Source organism: Notechis scutatus, chromosome 2 (genome assembly GCF_049901735.1).
Source record: "Notechis scutatus isolate UNSWTSFEM ecotype Mainland chromosome 2, rNotScu1.2, whole genome shotgun sequence".
NCBI classification, from domain to species: Eukaryota; Metazoa; Chordata; class Lepidosauria; order Squamata; family Elapidae; genus Notechis; species Notechis scutatus.
The window spans coordinates 24,988,024-25,012,759 of NC_142010.1; the positions used below are offsets into that span (position 1 = coordinate 24,988,024).

A 24,736-nucleotide genomic window follows, 5' to 3' on the forward strand; every position below is an offset into this window, starting at 1 on the left:
TGTATTTGGAATTTTACTTCCATCAGCTACCCAATCACCATGAGTTATATAAATTTTCTTCATAACGAACAAAATCATCATCTATTTACCTACCTAACTAATCCATTGTTTATCTAATGCAACATCAAAATTGAACTGTCCATTTTAAAAAAATAATTTGAAGTATTTCCCTTATTACATATGAAATGAAGACAGGCATGAACTTAAAAACTGGTTGCTAAAAATACGTTTCTCACTAGCATTAAGACAGAATTCTCAAATGTTATAGTGATGCTCTTTCAAGGGATTTTTCAATGTCCTCCTTAAAATGCAATACCCAGAACCAGCATATTATTGTAGATGCAATTCGATCAATATGTTAATGCTACTATTATGGTAATAACATTGTTCTATTGTATATGCGTAAAAAAGATAACTAGATCAGATTAACAGAGTTGGAAGGGACCTTGTAGGTCATCTAGTCCAACCCCTGTCCAAGCAGGAGATCCTACATCATTTCTGACAGATGGTGCTCCCACAACTTCCATTGGTTGATTGTTCTGTCAGAAAATTTATTTCTAGGTTGAATCTCTCTTGTTGCTCATGTCTAGTTTGTGATCAACCAATGCCAATTCTTTGAGTACTGTTGTCCAGTATGTCATCCTGTCCACTCACCACCTATATGCATGGCTTTGATTTTTCCTATCCAAATGTTGGACTTGGCATTTGTCTCTGTTGAAATTCATCTTTCCACAAGTAGCCACCGTTTGAATGTTGCCCATGTTTGCAAAGAAACGTTTAGGCTCTTTGTATCTGTTTACCTTTTAGCACAACAGAATTTCAGGTTAAAAAAAAAATCCAACCCTACATGGAGAAGTCAGGAATTAAGGATGACCTTCAAAGGGGGCATATTTAAAGCCTACTGATGTTAAGAGATGCTGGTGACCAAGTTCTCTCACCACACCTTAGCCCCATGTGTTCCCAGAGCAATCTTTTCATCCAGGACAAAGTCAGAAGCAGAAAAGATTCCCCCAAAAGACAAGTCAGTTTTCTACCCAGTGAAGCAAACTACTTTATCCTTAAAAATTATTTTGACTCTATAAGAAAATCAGGTCTTCTAGTGAGAGGTCAGTGTAAGAAACTGGTAAGTAAAAATGCAGATAAAAGTTAAGGTTCAACTCTGAATTATAACTTGAAACAGAATTTTTATAAGGTGTACTTTTGGCATTTAATGCCTGATAAATTGTCAAACGTGTCAAATGTTGGAAATGTATGCAACCTGAAGGCATTTTTTATCACCTCTGATGGACATGTGAGAAAGCGAAGACTTTATTGGAATCAGATATGTGTTTTACGTCAGAGAATTCTTTAACTGAATGTATAACTGAAGTCAGAGGTTTTTCTTTTAGGTTTGATGGATAAAAATAAGAACATGGTACTTTGTTCTTACGTAAGACAACAGCAGCAAGGCTTCTCTTATGCACAGGGATGGAAGGACTCATATACCACAATAGAAGAAAGGTGAAATTAATGTAGTTAGTGGAGATGACAAAGACCGCTTTGATTAAAGAAAATACTTTTTTTATGTAGCTTCATTTCTACTTGGAAACCACTCTTGGATTTTGGGGTTGAAACTGAAAAAAAAAAGCCCCCTAATCTTAGGTACCGATGATTAGACTTCTTTATGATGATTCAAGTTACAAGTCAGGAGTTACTTTTTTATATACCTTTTTCCTCTGTCTGCACATCCCAATTTTGCTTTTTCCCTAGCCTCCTCACTTTTTAATTCTTTTCTCTTTGCATATTTTTTTCTGAAATTTAATAAAGGTTTGGTTAAAAAGCTGATCTTCAATTCAGTGATTGCCTATACTTACTAATTACTGGATTTCAGACTGTTGTTATTGGAATGTACATCTGAATGCCTCAAAGATATATTTTTAGAATTCCATGATACTGAAATGCTAAATTTCAGGATGAGCCCGAGCACATTCCTAGTGTTATTTTAAGGGTGAGAGCAGGTGACTATGACTATCTATTAGTGGCCTGATTTCCTGCTTGCAGGAACATAAAGATCACCTATTGGCCATGATGTGTTTTTACACACTTAAAAAAAAAAAAAGATCACAGAAATGAAAACCTTGTTACCAAACCTAACTCTTTGTTATGGAACTAGATAAGGTGAAGAGAGGGCTAGGTATGCAGGGACTTGAAACTTCAAGTAACTAAAAGTCATAGTCCAAAATCCGAAGCAGCAAAAACCAAACAAATGTTGTAATACTTTTATCAGATTTCATTACCTGCTTGTACACACTCTTTGTAAGAGTCACTGATAAAATATGACAAAAATAAGAAAAAATGCTACGAAGATTAGACCAAACAATCCTTTGTGATAGCCAGGCGTGGGATGCTACCAGTTCTGCCCGCCTCTATAGAATCGGCAGCTCTGAAGAGCAGCAGACACAGAACCGGTTCTGTGTTTGCTACTGTTTGGCCCAACCGCCCACCTAGGCTCTTACCTGTCCTTTATTTCCTGCTTTTTCAACCTCAGCTGCTTTGCACGGCACAGCTGAGGTAGAAAAAGCAGTAAAAAAGTGGTTTTTCAAATGCTGCGCACCCACAAGCAGCACTTATCAGTTGTCCGGGCAGCACAGCTTATGGTGTATTACATGTGCGCGCAGCAAAACGTAATTACCAAACCAGTAGTAATGCTGGTTTGAATCCCACCCCTGGTGATAGCTTAATTATTCTTTCTCTCAGGACGATTACAGTACTTCTTTGTTGCTGTGACTTTATCCACCAAAGTCAAGTTTATTTTCTTCTTAAACATTAGCTAGATTTGTTACCCCTTTATTAATACCTTCAACAAATTAAATCAAATATGGTAGAGTCCATTCAACTTTATTTAGAAAAAAAATAAAATTCTGTCTACAGAACACTAAAGCTGGGAAAACACACAAAAGCCCATAATTGAACAACAAAATTAGATTTCACATTTACTCATGCAAGCTGTCAGGAATTTTTATACAATTCTGATGGGAATGAATGCAGCATAGGTTTCCATTATTTGGTTGCATGAAAACAATACAGAAAAGCCTTGACATTAAAAATAAATTAAACACTTTACAAAAGATATGTTAAATAATTTAGTAAGTATGATTTAAATTTGCAAAACATACATTTTTACACCATTGTCAGAATCCTAAAAGCCTAGACAGTAAGTTTACTGCAACAAAATAAGGCAATATATGGGAAATGATTCTCACAGTATATTATACATACATTTTGGAAATAAGAGCTTGTCATGGAGTTTCTAGGTACAATTTGAGACACTTGGATTTTTTTCCTTTTTAAAAAAAAGTTAAAATGCCAACTTTGCTGGGAAATATGAAGACTATCTTCTCTATTTCCAAATAACATGGATATTAAAGTGTCTTGAATATTGAAACTAGGCCATCTATAAAACTTTCATTTAAAAAACACTTAGTAATTATCACTAACTGCAGCATGTTAACTATTGCTTAAAATGCATTTCTTTTCACTGCTTAAAATAAAAAGTTAAATTCATTCTGATTCCAAAAAATCTCTGTCTGCAATTTTAGTAAGTTTTAGGAATGATAGGTTTAACCAAAATACAACACGAAGTTTAAAAATTGTTTTCATAATAAAAATTGGTAGGGAACACAGCAATGGATTCAATTAACATGGGATATGTTGGTTAAATCATGGTCTTTACGCAAACACACCTGAACTACAATGATTGATGAACCCAAGAACAATTCTTTTTTGTAACTCTGGAAATAAAATTGTGTGTTTTATCATACATATGCTAATTACAGCGTTTTATGACAAATTCCTCACTACAAGATACAGAGCTTGAAATAAGACGATGAGAAATAGTTTTATGTTAGACTCACTTGTGATTGTTTTAGTTTCTTTCCATGCCCCTCATCTAGGGCTACTAAGGGTCTTATCTACATTTGACTTTTAACAAGCATTTGATAAAGCATGCTTATGTCATATTTCTACCTACCTTCAGGACATCTTAACAAAGAGAGGGCGCAAAATACACTAAGCAAAAGAGAGTATCAGAGAAGCAGCTACATCATCTCATTCGCTCAGTGGCCTGGTGGTAATGGTGACTAGGCCCAAGTAGTTCATTTTCACAACTTGATATTGTTTTTCCCTTCCTTCCCTCCTTCTTTCTAAAATGCCAAAGACTAGGATGAATCGGCAGATGAGTTATTAAGAAAGAGTAGTAGAGCAGCAGCAGCATCTACCAGTGTAGCTGCCTCCTTGAATGTACCCACTTCTCTTTGGGTCACTTGTGGAGAAAGAAATCCAAGGCAGAATTTAGGGTAGCCAAATAAAGAACTGCCCTTCTGCAGGGAACTTTCTCCTGTCCAAAGGGAAATGCTAAAGTCATAAGGAGGTATGCATATGTTTTTGCACTCCCTTCAGGAAGCTCCAGGGCCTAATCCTTCCTGCTGTGCTGCCTATATCTTGCTACACATTTCCCTCAGAAAGTAGAAAGAAAGCAGAAAAAGCAAGGAGAGAGAATAGAAGAGACTGCTGTTTACAGTGTTTTTTTCCCCTAGTTATTGGCTAATACTTCAGGTAACCGTTATTTCATTATTTAGGACCCTTAACTGTTTAGTACATAAAAGTAACTCCAAGGATCAATTCCAGTACTGCTGCAAGTTTTCTGTTTTAACAGTTGAATGTGATTTAGTACAAACAAGGAACAGGACTCATGTGCTTACACACACAAACACACACTCCTTTCCTCTGGCTAAATTGTCTGAATTGGGGCTTGCCAGGGTATTTTTAATACTCTTTGTTTATAACCCAGAGTTCAAACTTTGGAAATAAGGGGAGCCGCAGTCTAACCCATCTGGAAGGCGAAAAGCTGCTTTAAACTAACCAGAATTCCTTTCCACAGCTTTGTATCTCTCTTTCTCATTCTCCTAAACTCCTATTAAAAGAAGTTCCAGGTGTTACTGTATAAGCAGCTGCTTGGGCACATGTTGCACAACCCAAAACTGAATTCTGCTTTGTCATAATGTAGTCCAGTACAATTCAAAGAGTACGACTGAGTAATAGAGTTCTAGATTGTTGCTTTCCTATTTAGCTAAGGCAGCACTAGTTCTGTCCTGTATCAAATTGGCCTCCATCATACCAAGGATAAAAATACTGTAGAGCCAAGCTGATCTAACTTTCCCATAGCATGGGCGCACAAAGCTATGATGTTCTCAGCCTTATGTTTCATGAGAAGTTCTAGTTGTGGTTAAGTAATTGAGGCACTCCTTTTATAATTTATTTTCAAGTAACCCAGAGGCTGTGGCTGAAGAGTAGAGGAGCTGCTTTATACAATACCCCAATGTCCCAGGTTGATTCCCTGGAATCTCCAGTAAAACTGATAAGGACACCTGCCTGACACAACAAGGAATGTTGCCAGTCCATGTTGGTAATACTGAATAAGATGGAGAACATTTTGAATTAATAAAGGCAGCTTTCTAGATTCCTCTCCACTTGTCCCCTATGCACAAAATACACAGCAAAGGTGGTAAGAGATGTGAATCATCACCACTTGTAGAAATAAGGCTTGTGTTCAAATATTTGGCAAAACCTTTGGAAATAGATCAATTAATGCATGTCAATCATGTGACCAACAACTGACCAAGAGGGATACTTCCTGCATCTCAAACATGTCCCAAAGTATTAATTTTTAAGGAAAATTAACGTAAGGTGTTAACATAACATAATTAGTAAGGTGTTTACCAAGAAGAATGCTTGCTTGCAAGCTTTCCTACTGATTTCCGATTAACCATTTAGAATATAAAGTATATTATTTCGAGTAAGAACACATATTGTGCTGCAATGCATTCTACAACATACTTAAAAGGAGGTCACTTCTGAACTGAGGAAGGATCTGTTTCCCCAAAACAGAAGGTTTGCAATGCAAAAGCTTAGTCACTTTTAATTTACAACAGGCATAAATAAGTTGAGGCTACTGTGTAACATGCATATGACAAGGATGGGGTGGGGGAGGCAGAAGGGGAAGTATCAAAGAAGTATGAACATTCATTGTGTTTTATCAAAATTCTATACTTAAAAGTAAAGCTAGATTTAGTATAGCTCATTAGAATGGAAGTGAAAGGTGTTACTTTTAATGGAAGATTACTTTATAGTCATAATCCCTATCTACTTCCTAAAATTCTACCATCCATACAGCATTAATTTCCATTTAAGAACAAAAATACTAAATCCTAAAAGGAGGCTGACTTTTTAGAAAGCTAATTCTAAATTATGTAATTTACCTAGTAAAACATATATTGAATTCAGCATTTAAATTATAAATATACTATCTACGAAACAATTAATTAGTATTTAGGAGAGTGGTCATTCAACTGGTTCTAAGTAAAATCTTTTTTTAAAAAAAAATCCAAACACTTAACTTTAAAGAACAGTGTAATAGAAGTACACTCACATTAAAATTTAGCATGTTGCTGTTCAGTCTTTCAATGGGCATGATTCTTTCCCTTTTAATACATCTATCTAATCCAAGAAAGAATATTGCAAAACAAAAAACAAAAAAAAACACCTACAGTTGATACTAACAATGTTTTGGTGCATGTTTTGGAGATGATCACCTTAAATTACATCATGCTAAACCTGAAACATTTAATTGCACCCTACAAACCAAATCCAAAACACATAAGGAACACTGATCAAATGCAGTTCGATTTTATATGCATTGCCAAATTATAAGGTTTTATAATGCTTGGTGTTGGCAAAGCACTAAATTTGCCAATCCTAAGCATTATAAAGAATTTGCGAATGGTCATAAAACAATCTTACTATTGAAGATATAAGGAGCAGTACAGTGAAAAGGACCAACACACTACTCTCAATTCATTTGATCAGTGAGATTCAATGAGACTGTGCAATCAATCCACACTACAACCTTATAACAAATCAACGGGATCACTCTTGTTATATTCTGAAATGGATAAAAAGAGTGATCGGGTTTTTATACAATCTTGTTTTTTTCATGGAATGCTTAAAAAGGCAACATAAAAATGAGAACTAATTCAAGGAATGTAAGGGGAAAAACTGGTCCATTAATGCTCTAATTCAGTAGTTTAATAAGGGATGATCATTTGAGAAACTTTACCCAACCGTACTTTAATGGAATACTCTTTAAAAATTTTATTAGCTCCAACAGCACACTACAAATATGATCTGGTTTAAGAAATAAAAACTGTCTCCTTAGCAGCCAACATTCTCTTATTTTAAGAGATTGAGTTTATCAATCAATCAATCAATCTATCCCCTAAGGATAGAGGTAGAACATTGTTAACTACCAGAAAGGACTCTGGGACTGTTAGAACTGAAAATAAAATGGGGAAAAAAGAAAAAATGCACTATCATGGGTGAATTTTGTTTGAAAGCTGCCAATATTCAAAGCCAGGAAAAGCTCAACATGTCACTGAAACTCTAAAAGGAACCTTAAGGCACTCATGTGACTGTTGGGATTTAAGAGCCACTACACTCAGAATTTCTCAAGGAGAGAAAAAAAAGAAATGTCCCTCCTCTTGGTTTACCAAACATTTTTTTCTCTCCTCAAAAAGCTGAGTGTTCCTTTATCTTTTCAGGAGAAATCTCTGTTGCTCTCAACCAAGAAAGCTCTTGCAATAGTGCTAAATGAGGTTGCTAACAGCATGAATTCACATGAACAATGGCAGAATTTTGTAACATTGCAATGGCATTTTTGTAAAAGCACTATTCTTACAAATGCAATTACATAATGCAAAAATAAAAATAGAAATTGTCTAACATAATAATTGCCAATGAATTCATTTATGGGACTTATTCCAAACCTATGATGTTACCATGATGTAAACCTGTTGAATTAAAAAACATTGTATGATAAATCATTTTTAGTAGTGCCAAAAATGTCTCTTCACAACACAAAAGGCGTCTAACTGTTCACTTCTATTGTTTCAAAACTCAAAATGAAAAACAATAGCTTTTTACTTTCCTGGTATGAATTGGGAATTAATCATAGTTTGTAAAATAGACTGGGATTAAAATAATCAACTATAATGTTTTTATGATGAGTTGTTTTACTGAAGTTGTATTTTCTGACTTCCTCAAACCAGTGAGGTACATACAAATTTCTGGATGTTGCCCTATGCTATAAAGAGATTATTTCCAAGTTCTAAAAACCAAAAATATTTTAGGTGATTGCTATAAAGTACAAACCAATTATTAACACATTGAAATATAATTATAGACAAATGATTTTTTTTTAAAAACCCACCTAAACCAACCAAACTTCCAAGAATGCTGGAATTGTTTTCATATAGATATTGCTGTGTCAAATATTCATGTGCCAAAATAGTGTATCATCTTGATCAAGTAAAATAAGCAGTACCTAAAACTCAAGATGAATTCTAGTCAGTGGTAGATTCCCTTCTAGAAAATTTTAATTCATGGATTGGGTAACTGCATATTCCTTCAGGATACAATAATTACGTCCTTGTGCATAGAAAGTTTCTTTTCTGAGATTATTCTTTTTTGCTGAGGTCTTATGGTAAGCTTTGTTGCAGCAGTCTATTAAATATGCCACTATTGTAAACTTTACCATTGTATCCGAAGTGCCGTACAGTAAGTATAGGAGTTTATCTCAAGGCCACACTGTTGCACCACTGGAACAGTTTACTAGGGTGCAATGAACACTGGAACTGTTGACTCTGCAGTTCAACCTCTATAGCTGCCACAATGGTTTAAGGACACAACCTAGTCCCAACTTAGTATTCTTAGTCAATAGAGGTTCCATGAGATCCACTCACTTTCTTAGAGTTGGGAAGTCACATCAAAAGGCATCTTATTAAGATCTGCCTTTCCAGCCTTTGCCACACCACTGCTGCTTTGATTTCAGTCATATCTGCTGGCACTGTTTACAGCAGTAATTCTGAGATACATGGGTTTTATTTTTTTCCTGTCATCCTTTGAAACTGCGAAAGTAATGTCTGGTTTATACCACTGGTAGTTATACACACATTCTTGATTGTTCAATTCATTAAATCAATTGTACAAAACCGTTTCTGATGTTTTTACGTTTAATGTTTGGAAACTTAACACTGATGCCTGAATAAGTATTTCAACATGCTGTAAATACTTGCATTGAAACACAATACCTTGCATCAAAGATCCTTTCTTCATTCATGGCTAAAATCAGTTTTAGAGTTGACTGGAAATCTAAATGAACTCTTGAACACAAGGCCACGTCAAGCCTTGTGCAATTACATACATCCCAATTGCTTAAGAATAGTTTTGAAGCAAAACAGGGTTAGTATTGAAGGATCTAGACAGTTAAGATTATGCCTTTGAGTTTAAGACACATGCTGAATATTAAATGTCTATTATGGCATTTCCCAGCTGGATGCCCCTTATTTGTGTATTGCAACCAGCATAATTAACCACTATACCAGCTGACAAATTAGAAGGGGCACCAAGCTGGAGAATGTTGATGAAATGGATTAGAGAATGCCGTATCAACTCCCCTACTATGTGCTTCTTTATAGGAGCACCCAGATGTCAACAATGAGATAGTTTTATCCTCCAGTGAAAGACATTTATAGAAAGATTGCAGCCCTTCTGCTCTTCCAGTTGATATAAAAACAATATGTAATAATGCCAGAAAGGTAGAGAACCATTCAGTATTGTGGTGCTTTGAGCTTCAGCTGAAATTTGGCAATCCAAGAAGGGCACCAACTGCTCCAAAGTACCCCTGCGTTTAAAAGAAGATTTTACACAATTCAGTTTTTGGTGACACATTCATTATCTTTGATAATTTTGAAAAAATATACAGAAGTATGAGCAAAATCATTTTTCCTTTCCCTTGTATAAATATTTGGGACATTTGTGACTTCTTTATCTTCTGCACACTATCTTTCTGTCAAGATTACAACTATTAAGTCTTAAAAAGAATTAACCTGCTTTATTCAAAGAACTGTATGAGAGTACCAATGGACATTATCTTCCCTTTAAAACTCTTCTGTATATATCTATAGCTACTTTCATCTTTTTTTCCTACCAGAGATAATGTCTTAAGGAAAGAAATATAAAAAATTGCCCAGGACTTCCTTGATGGGCTATGCAAGGAATTCTGTCTGGAAACCTCCTTACTGTCAATTCTAAATTCTTTCCAACCTGTTTGGATATAGTTTAGAGGCTATCATGATGGTGACCGAGCTCAGTTTACTGCTCAATTTAAGAAATTGCATATAAGATTACATGAAAATCAAATCTGTGCATACTATTTCACTGTGAGATGTTGTGCTTTACAGGGCTTATAAGGTTGCATCCACTCCATTTTCATTTTGAAAGAAGTCACTAGAAGACAATCTCTGAGTCTTTTCTTTTCAACCTATATTTTCTCAAGCAACTGAAACATATTTTAATATAAGCCAATCACTTTGAATACTATTAAGGTTATCATTCTGGAAGTCCCTCAAAACCTTGTAGGGTCACCAGAGCCTCCAGCATCTAGGGAACTAGAGACATTCTTAGATGGCTCTGTAGTGGTGGTGAATATTTTTACTCTGTCTATATATTTTAAAATGCTAATAATATTTTCATTTTTAATAATGACATTTTATATGTTTTGGCATCTGCTTTTATGTATTTGTTGTGTTATTCAATTGGTGCACACTGCCAGAATCACTTTTTGATAAAAGGGTGAGCATAAAAGTGTGATAAATAAATGAGTTCAATTGTGACGGGGTTGCATCCAACAAGATTTTGAAGAGTATGATTCCAAAAAACTAATATAGTACACAGGTGAAGATTACAGACTGGCACTCCCAGATCCTAGGCTCACTGGTTAACTTTCGATCCGTCATTTGGTTCAACCTTTCTTAAATGGCTGTTGTGGTGGGGGTGGGAGGGGAATGGGAGGGTGTGAGCAGTGAGCTCCTGAAGAAAAGATGGGAAATAGATCTATCAAATAAATAAATACATGTTCCCAAACATACCGCTAATAGAGAAGTTTACTAAAACTTTGTAATGAACCCTACTGTTCTCTTCAGAAGTGTATTTCCCCCAATATAAAAATAACTACAGGATGCTGAACATTCGATATGTATGTAAAGATATGTAAAAAAAGGATATGATTGATGCATACCTCATGTTCAAGGAACAAAGCTTTCAACTGGCCTTTGGACCAGTAATCCAGTGCATAAGCCAAAAGCTTCATTGATAAAGTATTCACACGTAGAAAGTTACCAACAAAGACAACTCGGTTTATTTTCTAAAGGAAAAAAAAGCAATAGATATTTCTATTCTTGAACATAATCAAAAGCAATTCAAATTTTCTCTCTGAAGTGGAAGAAAAAAATTAAACTACAATTTCCAGTAACTATTCTCTCTGGATTTATTCATAGATAAATGTGCACAGTCCCAAAGTTTATGTGTTATATTCAGTAGAATTATTTTATTTTACATACTAAAATTATATACTGCCTTTTGCCAGGTGTTGTTCCAGGACAACCTACATTTTATTTAACTGTAGTAATTTATCAATTTATACACATAACAACCCATTTAAAGCACATGCAGACCCGTCAATGAGTTGGACACAGATATTTTCTTATTTGAATAAAAGCAGTATTTTCCTTCTCAGAAGTCTTTTAATCCCGTTGAGAGAAATTGAGATTTCTGTCAATTCTCCATCTCCCTCTATTCCCAGACCATATCATACTCTCTTCTATAAGTTGTCCCAAATCTCCACAGTAGATCTGCAGTTAGTATAACGGGTTGCAGGGAAGCTGAACCATGTAAATCTTTTGACACTTTCATATACTCTCTGAATAGAACTCAGCTCAGGGAATGCTTCTCCTGGTAAAAATACAGTTTGGATCCAATTTGAACCAGTATGAATATGAGAAAAATATCACTTCCTACTTAAATTGTTCTGGAATTTGTCCAGAAAAGAAGAGATATGGTTGTGGGGAACAGTATTTCATACAGCCAAGACATTTTAATTTGCTCAAACCTCTGAGTAACTCTTTGAGTCACTTTTAATTTGAAATTGCTTTATAAATTTTGGTTGCATTTTATTAAGTGTAACTGTACCCACAATGGAAGACCAAAGTAAACTTTGGGCAATGACATCAGATAGTTTTCACATATCCCTATAATCTTAATCCTGCATACACAAAAATACTATGGGCCATTCCTCAAATTCTGATGTATTAGGTTTAATACATTTCAACCATTGTTTACAGTGAAGCAGTACTTAGTGTCTTCATAGCCCTGTACAATGCTGCTTGATCCATATGCAACAAGGCAGCACTGTAAAGAAGCCAAAGACAGCAAGAAATATTCCCAATGAGCAACTAATTCCCTCTCCTATTGGACACAATTGGTTATGTTAAAGTTTTCCATGCATAAAAAACAGACGCAGAAATTCAGAGAGCAGCGCTTCAGAAAGCAGCAAACGTAGAAGTGTGTTCATCACACAAATTTCCTGAGGAAAGTATACTAGACAAAAACGATTGATTTACAGGACTTATATGGCTGCCTAACTCATACAATGACCCTTGATGGCCCACAACAATCCATAAAACAGTTTAAAACTAAGACATCTTTCTCCCCAAGCACTAGACCCGTGATGGCGAACCTACGGCATGCGTACCACCTGAGCCATTTGTGCCGGCACGCGAGCTGCAGGCAAACTTACCTCACTGTGCATGTGCACGCCTCACAGCTGATTTTTGGCCGGTTTGAGGCCTTTTTCGGCCTCCCAAAAACCAGAAGTGATGAAACGGGGCTAGATTTCGGCATACAAAGCTTATAGAAGTCTGCAGAAGCCTTCCTCAAGCCTTTGGGAGGCCAAAAAAGGCCTAAAACTGGCCAAAAATCACCTGTGAGGCGCAGTGCAGATAAGGGGGTGGCGGGATGGGTGGGTGGGTGATTGTGCGTGCATGCATAGGGGATGTGGGGGAGCGCATTGCCTTCTGGGTGCTGACACACGAGTGCGAGCATGCAAATGTGCGCACAAATTTTGGCACAGGAGCCCAAAAAGGTTAGCCACACTGCACTAGACCAAACATCATAATTAATATGTAGTTAGCTAATATAGTTAAATGGGCTATTGCAATAAGCTGTACATGGGGCTGTCCTTGAAAATCATTTGGAAGCTACAACAGTCCAGAATGAAATGGAACAGGCAATGGTGGCATGCTGACACCACTGCTCTACAAGCTGCACTGGCTTCAATCAGCTTCTGAAGGAAATACAAGATCTGTATTATCACCTATAAAACCCTCAATGGCATAGGGACTGGCTGACAGAATGCCTATCTCAATTGTTTCTTTCCACTGGTGAGATCAGGCAAAATGGAAGTATTCTTGGTTTTTTGATAGAAGTGTCATCTATCAGAACCCAGGAAGCATCCCTTCTCTTGAGGCAGGAGCTGCTCAAGTGAAGAGCATCCACCCAGAGGCCTGTGTGGCTCCCATTTGGGTAACATTCAGAGTCACTGAAAATTTCACTTTCTTCAAAGCTATGAAAAGAGTTGTGGTTGATCTTTGTGGGACATTTTTTTTTTTTGTTAAAGAGTGTTTGCCTTCTGGATACTAGTTTTTTTTTTTAATTGATTAAGCAACTCAAGAGTCATTTTGAATGGGACAATCTCTAAATTGTATGACACACAGCCAGATTTAAGTGCCAACCAACATTAGGATTACTTTGGAGTATTTAAATTCAACAAAAGAAAAAAGAAAAATCTTGAATAGAAATTATAATGAGAAGGAACTTGCTTGCCCTTAACAAAAGAATTGTTCCAATCTGCGTTTAAGACAACACAAAATTTCCACATCCTTCCCCTAACGCTATTTACCTCATTTACAGCACACATTCGTGCTATAGATCCAATGTTATTGGTGATAGTAACCAAAGTTGCTCTAGCCAGGTCTTCTTTGCTGACAGATTCCCGTTTCTCTTTGTAGATCATGTTCCCAAAGCTAGGGGGGAAAAATTACAATGTTGATGTTCATCAAAAAGTATATAATATCTCTCTCCATCTGTGATAAGATGTACTTCTTTATAAAAGCTGCTTACAAAGCTTGAAAGGACTTGTGTCATGCTCTGGAAGCAACAATAACTGCTCAACAACCTTGGAACTTGAGGCTCAATATAGTTAAGCCAGATGGTGCACTGCCAGAGATCATTATCTCTTTTGATGGATAGAAGCTTTTGTGAAAATCTGAAAAAACAGGTTAGGGACAGATTCTCAAGGAGAAAATCTATACGGTTGCTAAGTGTTGGCACATAATCAAATAATTAGAAAACAGAAAGCGCCGGTGTACTTATAAAAATAAACTTGCAAAATTCCCCAATTACAACTCTGGTACCTGTAGAAATGATTTCGATTTTGGGAATTTGATCCTTCTTTGGGATTAAATATTAGAATAAGAAGAGCTAAGTCTAGTCTATTAGAAGGATTGTAGGAAGAAAAGGCTGGAAACATCCCATGGTCATTAAATGCTTTTAGTATTTAGATATAAGTAGCAGACTTTATTTTGTGCCCAGGCTTCCAAATCACCCTTATTGATGAATCAATTTAGTTTTCTACTTAGTTTTGCTTTTCCCCTCTGGAAGTAGCAGGAAATTGGGTGACAATGAATGTATGCAGGCATTCTTCATTTAAGAGAAAGAAGAATCAGGTGCAGTCAAATATACGGTATATTTTACACTGTTAACTACTCTGTGAAGAAAAAAAATATTACCATGTATCAAATAAAAGAAGAGCTATTGTGTCTTCTGAAATCAAAAACTTCTCTGTTTTGGAAATTGTGAAAAGCATGTTCATCAGGCAGTACTGAAGATTAAGTAGTAGAAACATGAACAGGAAGCAGTTCTTTGAATTTAATTCTTTAGGACCAGATTAATTGCATCCTTGGACACTGAAGCAATTAATTGATAGTCTGGCAAAATGCTTTTCAACTGTATGATTCTTATATTTACTGCCAAGCAGTCACCTACCTATCACTGTTATCCAAGGAAAAAAACTAATGCAGTATAAATGAGCTAATTCTGTCATTTTTTTTGTCAAGGAAAAATATAGATTGTCAAAGTAGATATTGAACGGAAGCCAAACATAATTGTCAATGGAAAAGAACATTATTCTGAGCAACAAAGCCTTTGTTAAACTATAAATCAATCTTCTGTTTTCTAAGAAAACATAGCTGAAAACCTCTTCAATTATATTATTATGACTATGATTTCAAAGATATTTCAAGATATCAAGATATACATATTATATTGTTTAACTGACATTCTGGGGACTCTTAACTGAAATGCATATTTAAATAAATTTCAGTGGGCAAGGACTACTTGCAGGTTTGATGACAGAAGTCAGTTTACAAGACTTTAATGGGAACTGTTGGTGCAAGGCAATTAATTACAATTTTAATCAGATAACTCTATGGGTTATGATTTGATATATGCCAGCAAGTTGGTTTCAACTTGTAGTGACCGCATAGGCAGATTTTCTCCATGACAATTTGACTTCTAATCTGTTACAAGTCTCCCAGTGGTAGTAATCTTCATCCCTATAATTCAATCTATCCACCGTAACAGAATAACAGAGTTGGAATGAACCTTGGAGGTCTTCTAGTCCAACCCCCTGTTCAAGTAGGAGTTCCTATACAATTCTGGACAAATGGCTGTCCAACCTCTTCTTAAAAATCTCCAGTGATAAGAGCACCCACAACTTCTGGAGGCAAGTCATTCCATTGGTTAATTGTTCTGTCGGGAAATTTCTCCTTAGTTCTAGTTCTCTCTTTGGTAAGTTTCCAGGTTATTTCTTGTCCTGCCTTTAGGTGCTTTGGAGAACAGTTTGACCCCCCCTCTTTTTGCTACTAAAGAACCTTACTACCAATTGTCCTTTTCTTCTCTTTCCTTCCACCTTCTAGTGCTTTTCTTAGAAACTATGGGGCATGAGGAAGTAAACTTCACGTCTTACTCAATTTTATTCTACAAATCTTTATTAAATATTAAAATATATAATCTAATGAGTGGAGAGTACTATTAAAGCTAGTCTTTCCATGCCACCAACATACTTTACATTTCAAAAATTATTACTGTTCTGTATTTCTCAGATATTTATAAATTAATAATATAACGTAATGCAGTGGAAATATTACTAATGTATCACTTGTCATGAATTCAGGATCTGTGTTACTTTGCAATACCTACCTAGATGCCACTGCCCATCCTGGTAAGCCAAACCGTTCATAGTCTCCCCCATAAATATCCCGGACTAGCTTATCTGCTTGTGTGCTGTTGCCTTTGGATGCCATTTCTAGAGCTTCTTCAAAACTTTCACATCCGGTCAGTAAACTGCACAAACCAAGAAAGGTCCCACCACCTAGACTGAACATGGAACATTTGTAAAATTATACCTCTTAACTAATGCAATGATGATCATGTCTTACCTATTTAAAATTAGGAAAGAGGTATATAATATGATCAACTGAAAACGGAGAAAAACATTTGTAAAGATATAAAGCAGGAAGTGTATTTAATGAATCAACATATAATAAATACTTTAATTTCTACTATAGTCTGCCACTCCATAGGGTACTTTATGAACATTATTCTGAATGTAACAAGTACAGCTTAAGACGTCTATCTGGAAACCAATTCACTGCAGGTCTTTTAAGATGCTTATCTATATGTGACTAAAGGTAGTCAAACTCACACCACAAATAAATTACTGCAGCTATTACCAAAGGACTGATCATCAGCAATTGGGGCTTACTTAATCTTAATTATTTTCTTTCCTTTGATTTTTTTTACTTATGATGATTTAAAAACCATTTATCTAATAATTATCAGACCATAATATTCTCAAAAACAAACCTGAGATGGCCATTCAATATCTTTCATAAATACATAAGCATAAAAACTCATACTGTAAAATCAAAAGATATTTTGAAAAAAACATATTATCTGAAAGATGGTTGAGAAAGCACAATATTATCAACTTGGCATGCATATATATGTGTATGTACCTTGTTCCAGTCACTCTCTTGTAGTTGTCTTTGGAATGAACTGCTAAAATACTGACTCCTGAGCCAATGTTTACAACCAGCAAAGGGTATGGATCATCTAGGTTAAAAGGCATCTTTTGGCATCTTTCAGGTTCTGATGCATTTTCAAAATAGTAGCATTCTGCCTGGCCATTAAAACTGACAGAATCTATATACAACAAGCCTTTGACGAGACAATCAAGTTCATCCAATTTGTGCAGCTGGAGGTCTCCAATCTCCAAAAAGAAGAGGAAATACTGATCAGTATAACATGTTCCTGAACAAAACTAAAGAGGCTACAGGGCACCTGATCTTTCGTTCTAGTCCAGGGGTGTCAAACTGGCAGCCAGTGGACCGGATGCATTGTGTGCAGGCCACGCCCACTCCAGCTCCGCAAATGGGAAAAACATTGCAAAACATCACTTGACAGCAACGTGATGCGGCGAGTTTGATACCCGTGTTCTAGACCCTCTTTCTAGCATTGTTGTAAAATTTAAATCAACTATAATGCTCCATTTATACCAAATGAGATCTTGTCATCTTCCAGAAGTTGAACTACAATTATAGCTCTGGTAAGGTAATACTGGAAGCTATAGGTCAAAAGCCAGTTTGGGCTAGTGGTTAAGGTGCTGGCCTAGAAATCAGGTGACTGTAAATTCTAGTCCCGCTGTAGGCATGAAAGACAGCCAGTCATTCTCTCAGCCCAACTCACCTCATAAACGAGTTGTGGGGAAAATAGGATAAAGCAGTATTATTTATGTTCATCACTTTGGGTTATTTATAAAAATAAGGCAGGATGAAAATACTTTTAAAAAATTTTTTGGAGAGCCTGACCGTTAGATTTGGTATATTGATATATTACAGAGCGACATGATCTATTCACTATCAAAATATGGATGTCAAGTTTCAGTTCCACTGTATCAGTAATACTATCCTGACCACACCTAAACCTTTTATTAAAATGTTATAATCACTTTTCTTTAAAAAAAAAAAAGACTTTAGATTGCTGCAGCTGTTGAAAGTTATATTGCAACATACTGGAGCAGAGGGTTGTATACGTAATATGCAGTGCATGACAATTGCTAAGATACATTATATAAGCATATGCCACTCAGCTCACATGCCCAGCAAGTATATGAATTTGTCCAATTGCCTTCCTACTTTGCATGTAATAATTGGAACTGCTGGCTAATAAAGAAAAAGACAAAAGGAAACTGCCTGAACAGGGCAAGCCCAATATACCCACATACTACAAATCCCATCTACGTCACTGTATGTTAAATTTTTTTGCTGTAAGACTTAAAATAACAATCAGGGGAAATCTTGCCAGCTCCTTTGTGCAGGATTGCAAAGAAAACATGGAGTTATTTAGGAAGTTATTCCTCTCCACATGCAGACAGTAATTCTTCAGCAATCAAATTCCAAAGTACAAATCCAGAGATCTAATTTGCCCTTATCAAACCCACGCCTTATGAAAAAGAAGTGATTGCGCTGATAGCGCAGTGGTTAAAGGGCAGCATTGTAGGGAAACTCTGCTCACAGTCTGGAGTTCAATACTGATAGGGCTCAAAGTTGACTCAACCTTCCATCCTTCTGAGGTCGGTAAAATAAGGACCCAGATTTTTGGGAGCAATGCACAAATAATGATGATACTGTAAACTGCCCAAAGTGCTGTAAAGATTATGGGGAGATATATGTCTAAATGCTAATTGCCACATTAATGACTTTATCACCACAGACAATCAGTATACACACTCTGTCTATCAGAGTGAGAGAACTTGCACCTAAACTACCTACTGTGCGAAAATCTTCTTCAAATTTATAAGCACCACCGCCAGTGGCACAAAGCACCGTATGTAGCGTGGAAAAGTTTTTATTTCTTCCCATTTGAATAAAAGTAGGCAAGTCATGTGTTGGGAATCTGATAAAGTGCAAATTTCCCTTTCGTCCAAAGAGTATCAAGTCTTTAAGTTCAAGGTGGACATCTCGAATACCAGTGGACCCATAGGCCACATTTGATGTTAAATATTTGCGAATACTCTTTAGACTTTCAACCTCTTCTTGCTCTTCTTCTGCAGTAATATCTATAGGTTCAAAATATGCAAGTTTCACTAGCGTTCCACCAATGTCCATTCCAAACCATGGGAAAGCTGTGGAGACAGAGAGAGAGAGAGAGAGAGAGAGAGAGAGGGAGGGAGGGAGGAAGGGGGAGGGGAAAGAGAGAGAGCGCTTTATTGTTAGAAATACCAAATACTGTTTTATTTGCCAGGCCTCTTTATTCTGTTAAACAATTAATGGAAATTGCTTGGTGTTGATAAAAGCTTTCATAAGAGCAGAGGACAAGTTCACTTCTATGTATTTCTATTGATTCCCATATATCATAAAGATTTTGTCACACAATATTTTTTTAAAAAAAAATTCTGTTATTTCCAATGGCATGGTCAAGTGTGCATATGTAAATATGTGTGTATGTGTACAATCCTAAGAACAAAAACACTTCATTGTTTTTTTTTTTCAAAAGCAGCTATTTAAATTACTCAGAAATCAGTGAGTTGAAGCTAGGGCCAACCACAACACTTTCAGAATGGTTTAAACATTTGAAAACATTAGATGACAATGGTTGGGTATAGATTTGATATTGTTTTAAAATAGCACTTTGCAACAGGGTGATTCATTTGAAGAGTCTGTAAATCAGCATTTCCCAAATTGTGAGACATATACCTCACTTGGGGAAGTGGAAACAGAGTCCAAGGGAGGTATAAAGCATCTTTTAGTTGCACATTGTTACAACAAATTCACCCTTCTCTAGTTCATGTATATTTAGTTTGGGGTATTAATTTTTAGGGGAGATGTGGAATTCCTGCTTTAAAGCTTTTTACATTGGTTGCTTCATAAATTGTAATCAAGATGTTGTAACCCATACTTGAAACAAATATTGGAACATAAGTCACCTGTTTATAACTTTTTATTATTGTACAATAAAGTTAAATGAACTAAGAAAACTTTGAACATTCTTTCTGCCAACAGAACAGTAATAATTTTCAGCCTAAAAAAAATGAACAACCACATATTTGAAGTTGGATTTTATGGATTTGTTGGAAAACATGAGTTTGATTGAATTATTCTAAACGTCATTATGAGTGGCAAATTAGCTCTTTTAGTTTCAGAAAACTTTCTTTTGGCACATTTTTATTTGAAGATCTTAAATCTTCCAGAGTATATCTTTTTGTTTTTATGAAAGCAGAATTTTCTTTAACACAATTTCAGAGAGACATTTCTTTCACAGTCCTGCATTTCAAGGGATCTGTGTTAATTTTAATCATTAGGAAGGGAAAGCAGTAACCTTGAAAGCAGTAACCATCAACATTTTGTTCCCAGATCTCAGATAGAGAAGGCACACTGTAACCAAGGAGTACTATTCCATAATAGGTGAGGTATATTTTAATACAAAAGCTGTCTTGTTAAAACAACTTTTTACTAGCTGATTATGCATGTACAGCAGATTTTTCAGTCATCTTGTACACATTGTTCCAATAAATCAGAAAGCATTTTATCCCTGCAAATGTGAAGAATATACTGCACTGCACACAAAACTGAGGAATACAATTACACACACATATATAATCTTCTACAAATGTCAAAGTGCTAAATTAACCACTTCCCTTTTTTGGTACTTTAGGTATTAATACTGCATTCCAGCTATAGAAATAAAAAATACAAGTAGCATATTCTCAAATTTTTAAAAAATGTTTAGGTATAGGGCATGTTCTTATTAAGTTACCAAATGCAACACTTTGTTAGAACTTAAATAGTCTTGTAAAAACATTATCATGCCAAGGCAAACAGCAAGAGACATGTCACTTTTACAGGTATTCTGAAAAAGCGAAGTTTTACTTAGGAAATTGTATTTCCCCTTGATCATTTCTGCTATTCTGGCATTGAGTGCTGTACACTATAGGGAAGTATATAAACCTAAATACTATTGCTATTGTAAACATTTGTAACATACCTAATCAATTCCTCTCCACCCAGAATTTAGTTTCCTACATCCGTGCAACTAGTCAAAAGAAAACAATACCGATTTTTCTGAAAATGCACTATTACAATTGATGGATTGAAGGACACAGCTTAATTTACGTTTTGACTTAAAAAAAAAACACCACTTCCCCCCCCCCAGTACTAAGTTACATAAGACTCAATGGGACTTACTTTCAAGAATGCATGTATGCATTGGGTGCTTAACTAGTAATTGCCTATGCTACACGCACACATTTTCACAACCCATACAGATAGAAGCAGGAAAACCCTATACAGAAGCTACGTGGTGGAAACACCCACAGATACCCGTTTCTTTTTCCAAAGCAAAGCAAAGCAAAAAACAAAAACAAAAAAACAAAACCAAAAAGGCATGTCTCCAAAAGAGAGAAAGGATCTTACATGGTTTTTTGGCATCTTTGATCTTCATATCTCCGCCGCTGCCCTTGCGTGGGCAACTCCGCTCGGGCGCAGCCTTTCGCGTCTCGATGTTACTGGAGGAGGAGGAGGAGGAGGAGAAGCTCCGGGGCTAAAGGAGGCACGAGCGCGGCGCCGGCTTCGCGGCTTGTGGTTTCGTCGCGTGCCGGCAGGTGCGGCGGCGGGAGGAGGGGGGAGAGAATGGAGGTGGCACGCGCACGCGCGGCGGCCTGACAGCACCAACCGCTCAAGGAGAGGCGCTGGGACCGGAGGGAGGCGGCGGAGGAGGAGGCAGAGGCGGAGGCAGCCCAGGTCGGACTAGGCTGGGGAGAGGCCGGGGTACAACGTTAAAGGCACAAACGCCTTTAACTCCCGAGTGGCAGCGCTTCTTTAAGTCGCGCCGTCCCTCCGGAGCCGAGCGTGAAGAAGGCAGGATTGCCCCACCGAGCCGGCCCCACCCACGCATACGGCCCCGCCCGCCCTCCCAATCCTCCCCTCGAGGGCCGCCTTGCTCACATCGATGGCGGCGGGAAGGGCCTCTGGGCTGAGTAAATCCCCGGCTCCGAGTCACCCCGGCCGACGATCTGCCGCTGGATGCCGCAACGCCGCCTCCCTGCGCCTCCGCCTCCTCCCTCCTTCCCTGCCTGCCTCCCCCGCCTCCGCCCCAAGGCAGCAGAGGCGCAAGGGCCGACGGGAAGTGAGCGCGGCTCCGTTTGCCGCTCCTACAACTCCCAGAGTGCACTGCGCGATTCCATCCCCTTCCCCACAGCGTTCTGCGGGCCAGAAGCATGCAGGGAAGCGTAGTAGCGCGGCGGTCCGAAGAAGACCGTCTAGCTTGCCATTTCCCGTCTTGCAAAGCAGCGATGCTTCCCCCCCACTTCCCCGCGCAGCCTGGAGGCGAGATCCACCCCCCTCACCCCATAAGAAACAAGCCAATGACGAGCAACGGCTCTCCTTGCTCCACCCTCCCAGGTGTTGATCCGGGGCGGAGGGAGAAGAGAAGCTGCTAGTATTCGCCCGAGATAGATTAGAATTAGAATTCTTTATTGGCGGAAGGGAGAAGGGGTTAAAGTGCATCTGATCATTCTGGGGAAGAACGGAGAGGCTATTGTGCCCAGTTTCTCCTAGCTTGGACTGGGAAAGCTCTTAAATGCACGAAGAAGGGCTAAAAAAGAAGGGCTAAAAAAGAATCTAGAAGTTACACTCTTGCGCAAAGCACGGCTGGAAAATGCGACCGCGACTTGCAACTGTTTTTTGTCAAGCGGAATTTCCATTCAGCCCAGTGGAAATTGTGTAAAACCAAAAATCAGCACGAGGGCAGAATGACACCTAATTTTGAGAGAGGTAGCTAAATTGTGTAAGACTACTGAGGGAAAGCTGCTATAAAAGGCAATTATTGCACCACCTCACATAGACAGGAAAAGCACACCAAATAGTTGGATGCTTCATAAATGGGCTTTGGATTGTAGAAGGAAAGGTAGTGTGTGTGAACATAGCAATAACTGTAAATTGCAGAAGTTGAATATTTGAACTACTTGTCAGTTTGCTTGCAATTGGCCAATTGAATCCTCTTGCAGTGTACACATATACATCCGAACTAGACTTGTGTTGTTTCTCACTGTCATATATGTGGGTCTTTGCATAATTTATTTATTATGTTACGTTTTATGTAGTGTATATTGGAGATGGTGACCATTGAGAGCTGTATGCAAGGAAAATTCATTTTAATGTATGAAGATTACATTAAAATGTATGAAGATTACATTCAAAGTAACGATAACATTATTATAAGTCTTAAGAAGCATGTATTCCTGTTCAACCTACCAAGATAACAGAATAACAGTTGGGACTTTGAATGTCTTCTTATCCAATCCTTAAGCAGGAAGACTTTATACTGTTACAGATAAATGGCTGTCCAATCTCTTTAAAATCTCGTGATAGAGCGCCCATAACTTCTGAAGGCAAGATGAACAAACAGCAAAAATGTATGCAATATGCATTTTATTACAATGTTGCCCTTTTTAGATTTCTTCAAAAATTATATATTTTAATTACTTCAAAAAAGTTTTGACCTTCCTCTGTTCTGCTATCTTTTATCTGCTTCCATATTCTGCATCAGCTTATACCATCAGGAGTTTGAGCATCAAATTGTTATTTTGTGGACTCTTTATTCTATTATTTTGAAAGACAACCACTATATTTCATTTTCCATTTGCCTGAAAAATATTCTCAAAAATTATTTCAGAATATTGGAATTAGAATGAAAACACTAAAGCATTTTCAAATTTCTCAGTAACTTTTGATACAATAGACCATAACATCTTATAGAGTGGCACTGTGGTGTTATATTGGTTCCATTCCTACCCGTGGAGCCATTCCCCAAAAGTAGTTCTGGGAAATACTGTCCCCATAGTGTCAAACTGCAGATCCATAGGATCTAATCCCATTTTACTTAATATCTATAGATGAAGAAAAGCAGGTCAGCAGATTAAATAGTTAATAGACTCAAACCAAATCTTTAAGATGGGTAGATTGTCACTACAATAACAGTCTTAATGTATAATACTGATTACCTGCCTGTAAAGTCCTAATTCTGATTCTAGATACCAATATCTGAAAGATTACAAAATGGTCAATACTGGGCGAAGTAACCTAAACTGTTATGGTTCTACTCTACAAGAGGCTGTATAGACATTAAAGGGCCTTCTCCACAGTAGTACTATTGCTTTGGATTTTAAGAAAAAAAGGCTAAAGACTTGCTAATAGATAACAGATTATCAGAGTTGGAAGGGACCTTGTAGGTCATCTAGTCCAACCCCCCACCCAAGCGGGAGATCTTACACCATTTCTGACAGATGGCAGTCCAATCTCTTCTTGAAAGTCTCAAGTGATGGCGGTCCCACAGCTTCTGAGGGCAACTTCTGTTCCATTGGTTGATTGTTCTCACTGTCAGAAAGTTTCTCCTTATTTCCAGGTTAAATCTCTCCTTGTTCAGTTTCCATCCATTATTCCTTGTCTGGCCTACAGGCGCTTTAGAAAATAGCTTGACCCCTTCCTCCCTGTGTCAGCCCCTCAAATATTGGAAGACTGCTATCATGTCTCCCCTGGTCCTCTTTACTAGACTGGCCATGCCCAGTTCCTGCAACTATATGTATGTTTTAGCCTCCAGTCCCCTAGTCATCCTGGTTGTTCTTCTCTGT

At 37.2% G+C, this 24,736-nt stretch overlaps 1 protein-coding gene across 3 annotated transcripts; it reads right to left on the reverse strand.

The window, feature by feature from the left end:
• Window positions 1-2,861: 2,861 nt before the first annotated feature.
• On the reverse strand, window positions 2,862-22,435 carry LOC113422210 (pantothenate kinase 3). 3 transcript variants are annotated; one of them, XR_015747204.1, is made up of 8 exons: window positions 21,522-22,435; window positions 18,882-19,234; window positions 17,067-17,320; window positions 16,249-16,425; window positions 13,889-14,012; window positions 11,171-11,296; window positions 7,371-9,775; window positions 2,862-7,339 (listed from the first exon to the last, which is right to left on the reverse strand). XR_015747204.1 is itself a non-coding variant. In XM_026683007.2 (7 exons), the coding sequence occupies exons 1-7, from the start codon at window positions 21,547-21,549 to the stop codon at window positions 9,725-9,727; spliced, it is 1,113 nt and encodes a 370-aa protein (XP_026538792.1). In that variant the 5' UTR covers window positions 21,550-22,435; the 3' UTR covers window positions 2,862-9,724. The 3 variants fall into 3 exon arrangements, 1 of the variants encoding a protein (XP_026538792.1); XR_015747205.1 differs by having other exon boundaries at window positions 2,862-7,312; window positions 7,344-9,775; XM_026683007.2 differs by having other exon boundaries at window positions 2,862-9,775.
• Between the last annotated feature and the right edge of the window lie 2,301 nt (window positions 22,436-24,736).

Coding starts and splice junctions, on each gene's coding strand:
- LOC113422210 (XM_026683007.2), bottom strand. CDS start 21,549: ATGAAGATCAAAGATGCCAAAAAACCAT. Junction 16,426..17,066: donor AAGAGAGTGACTGGAACAAG/GTACATACACAT, acceptor TTCCATGTTCAG/TCTAGGTGGTGGGACCTTTC. Junction 9,776..11,170: donor CTTTGTTCCTTGAACATGAG/GTATGCATCAAT, acceptor TTTTAAACGCAG/GGGTACTTTGGAGCAGTTGG.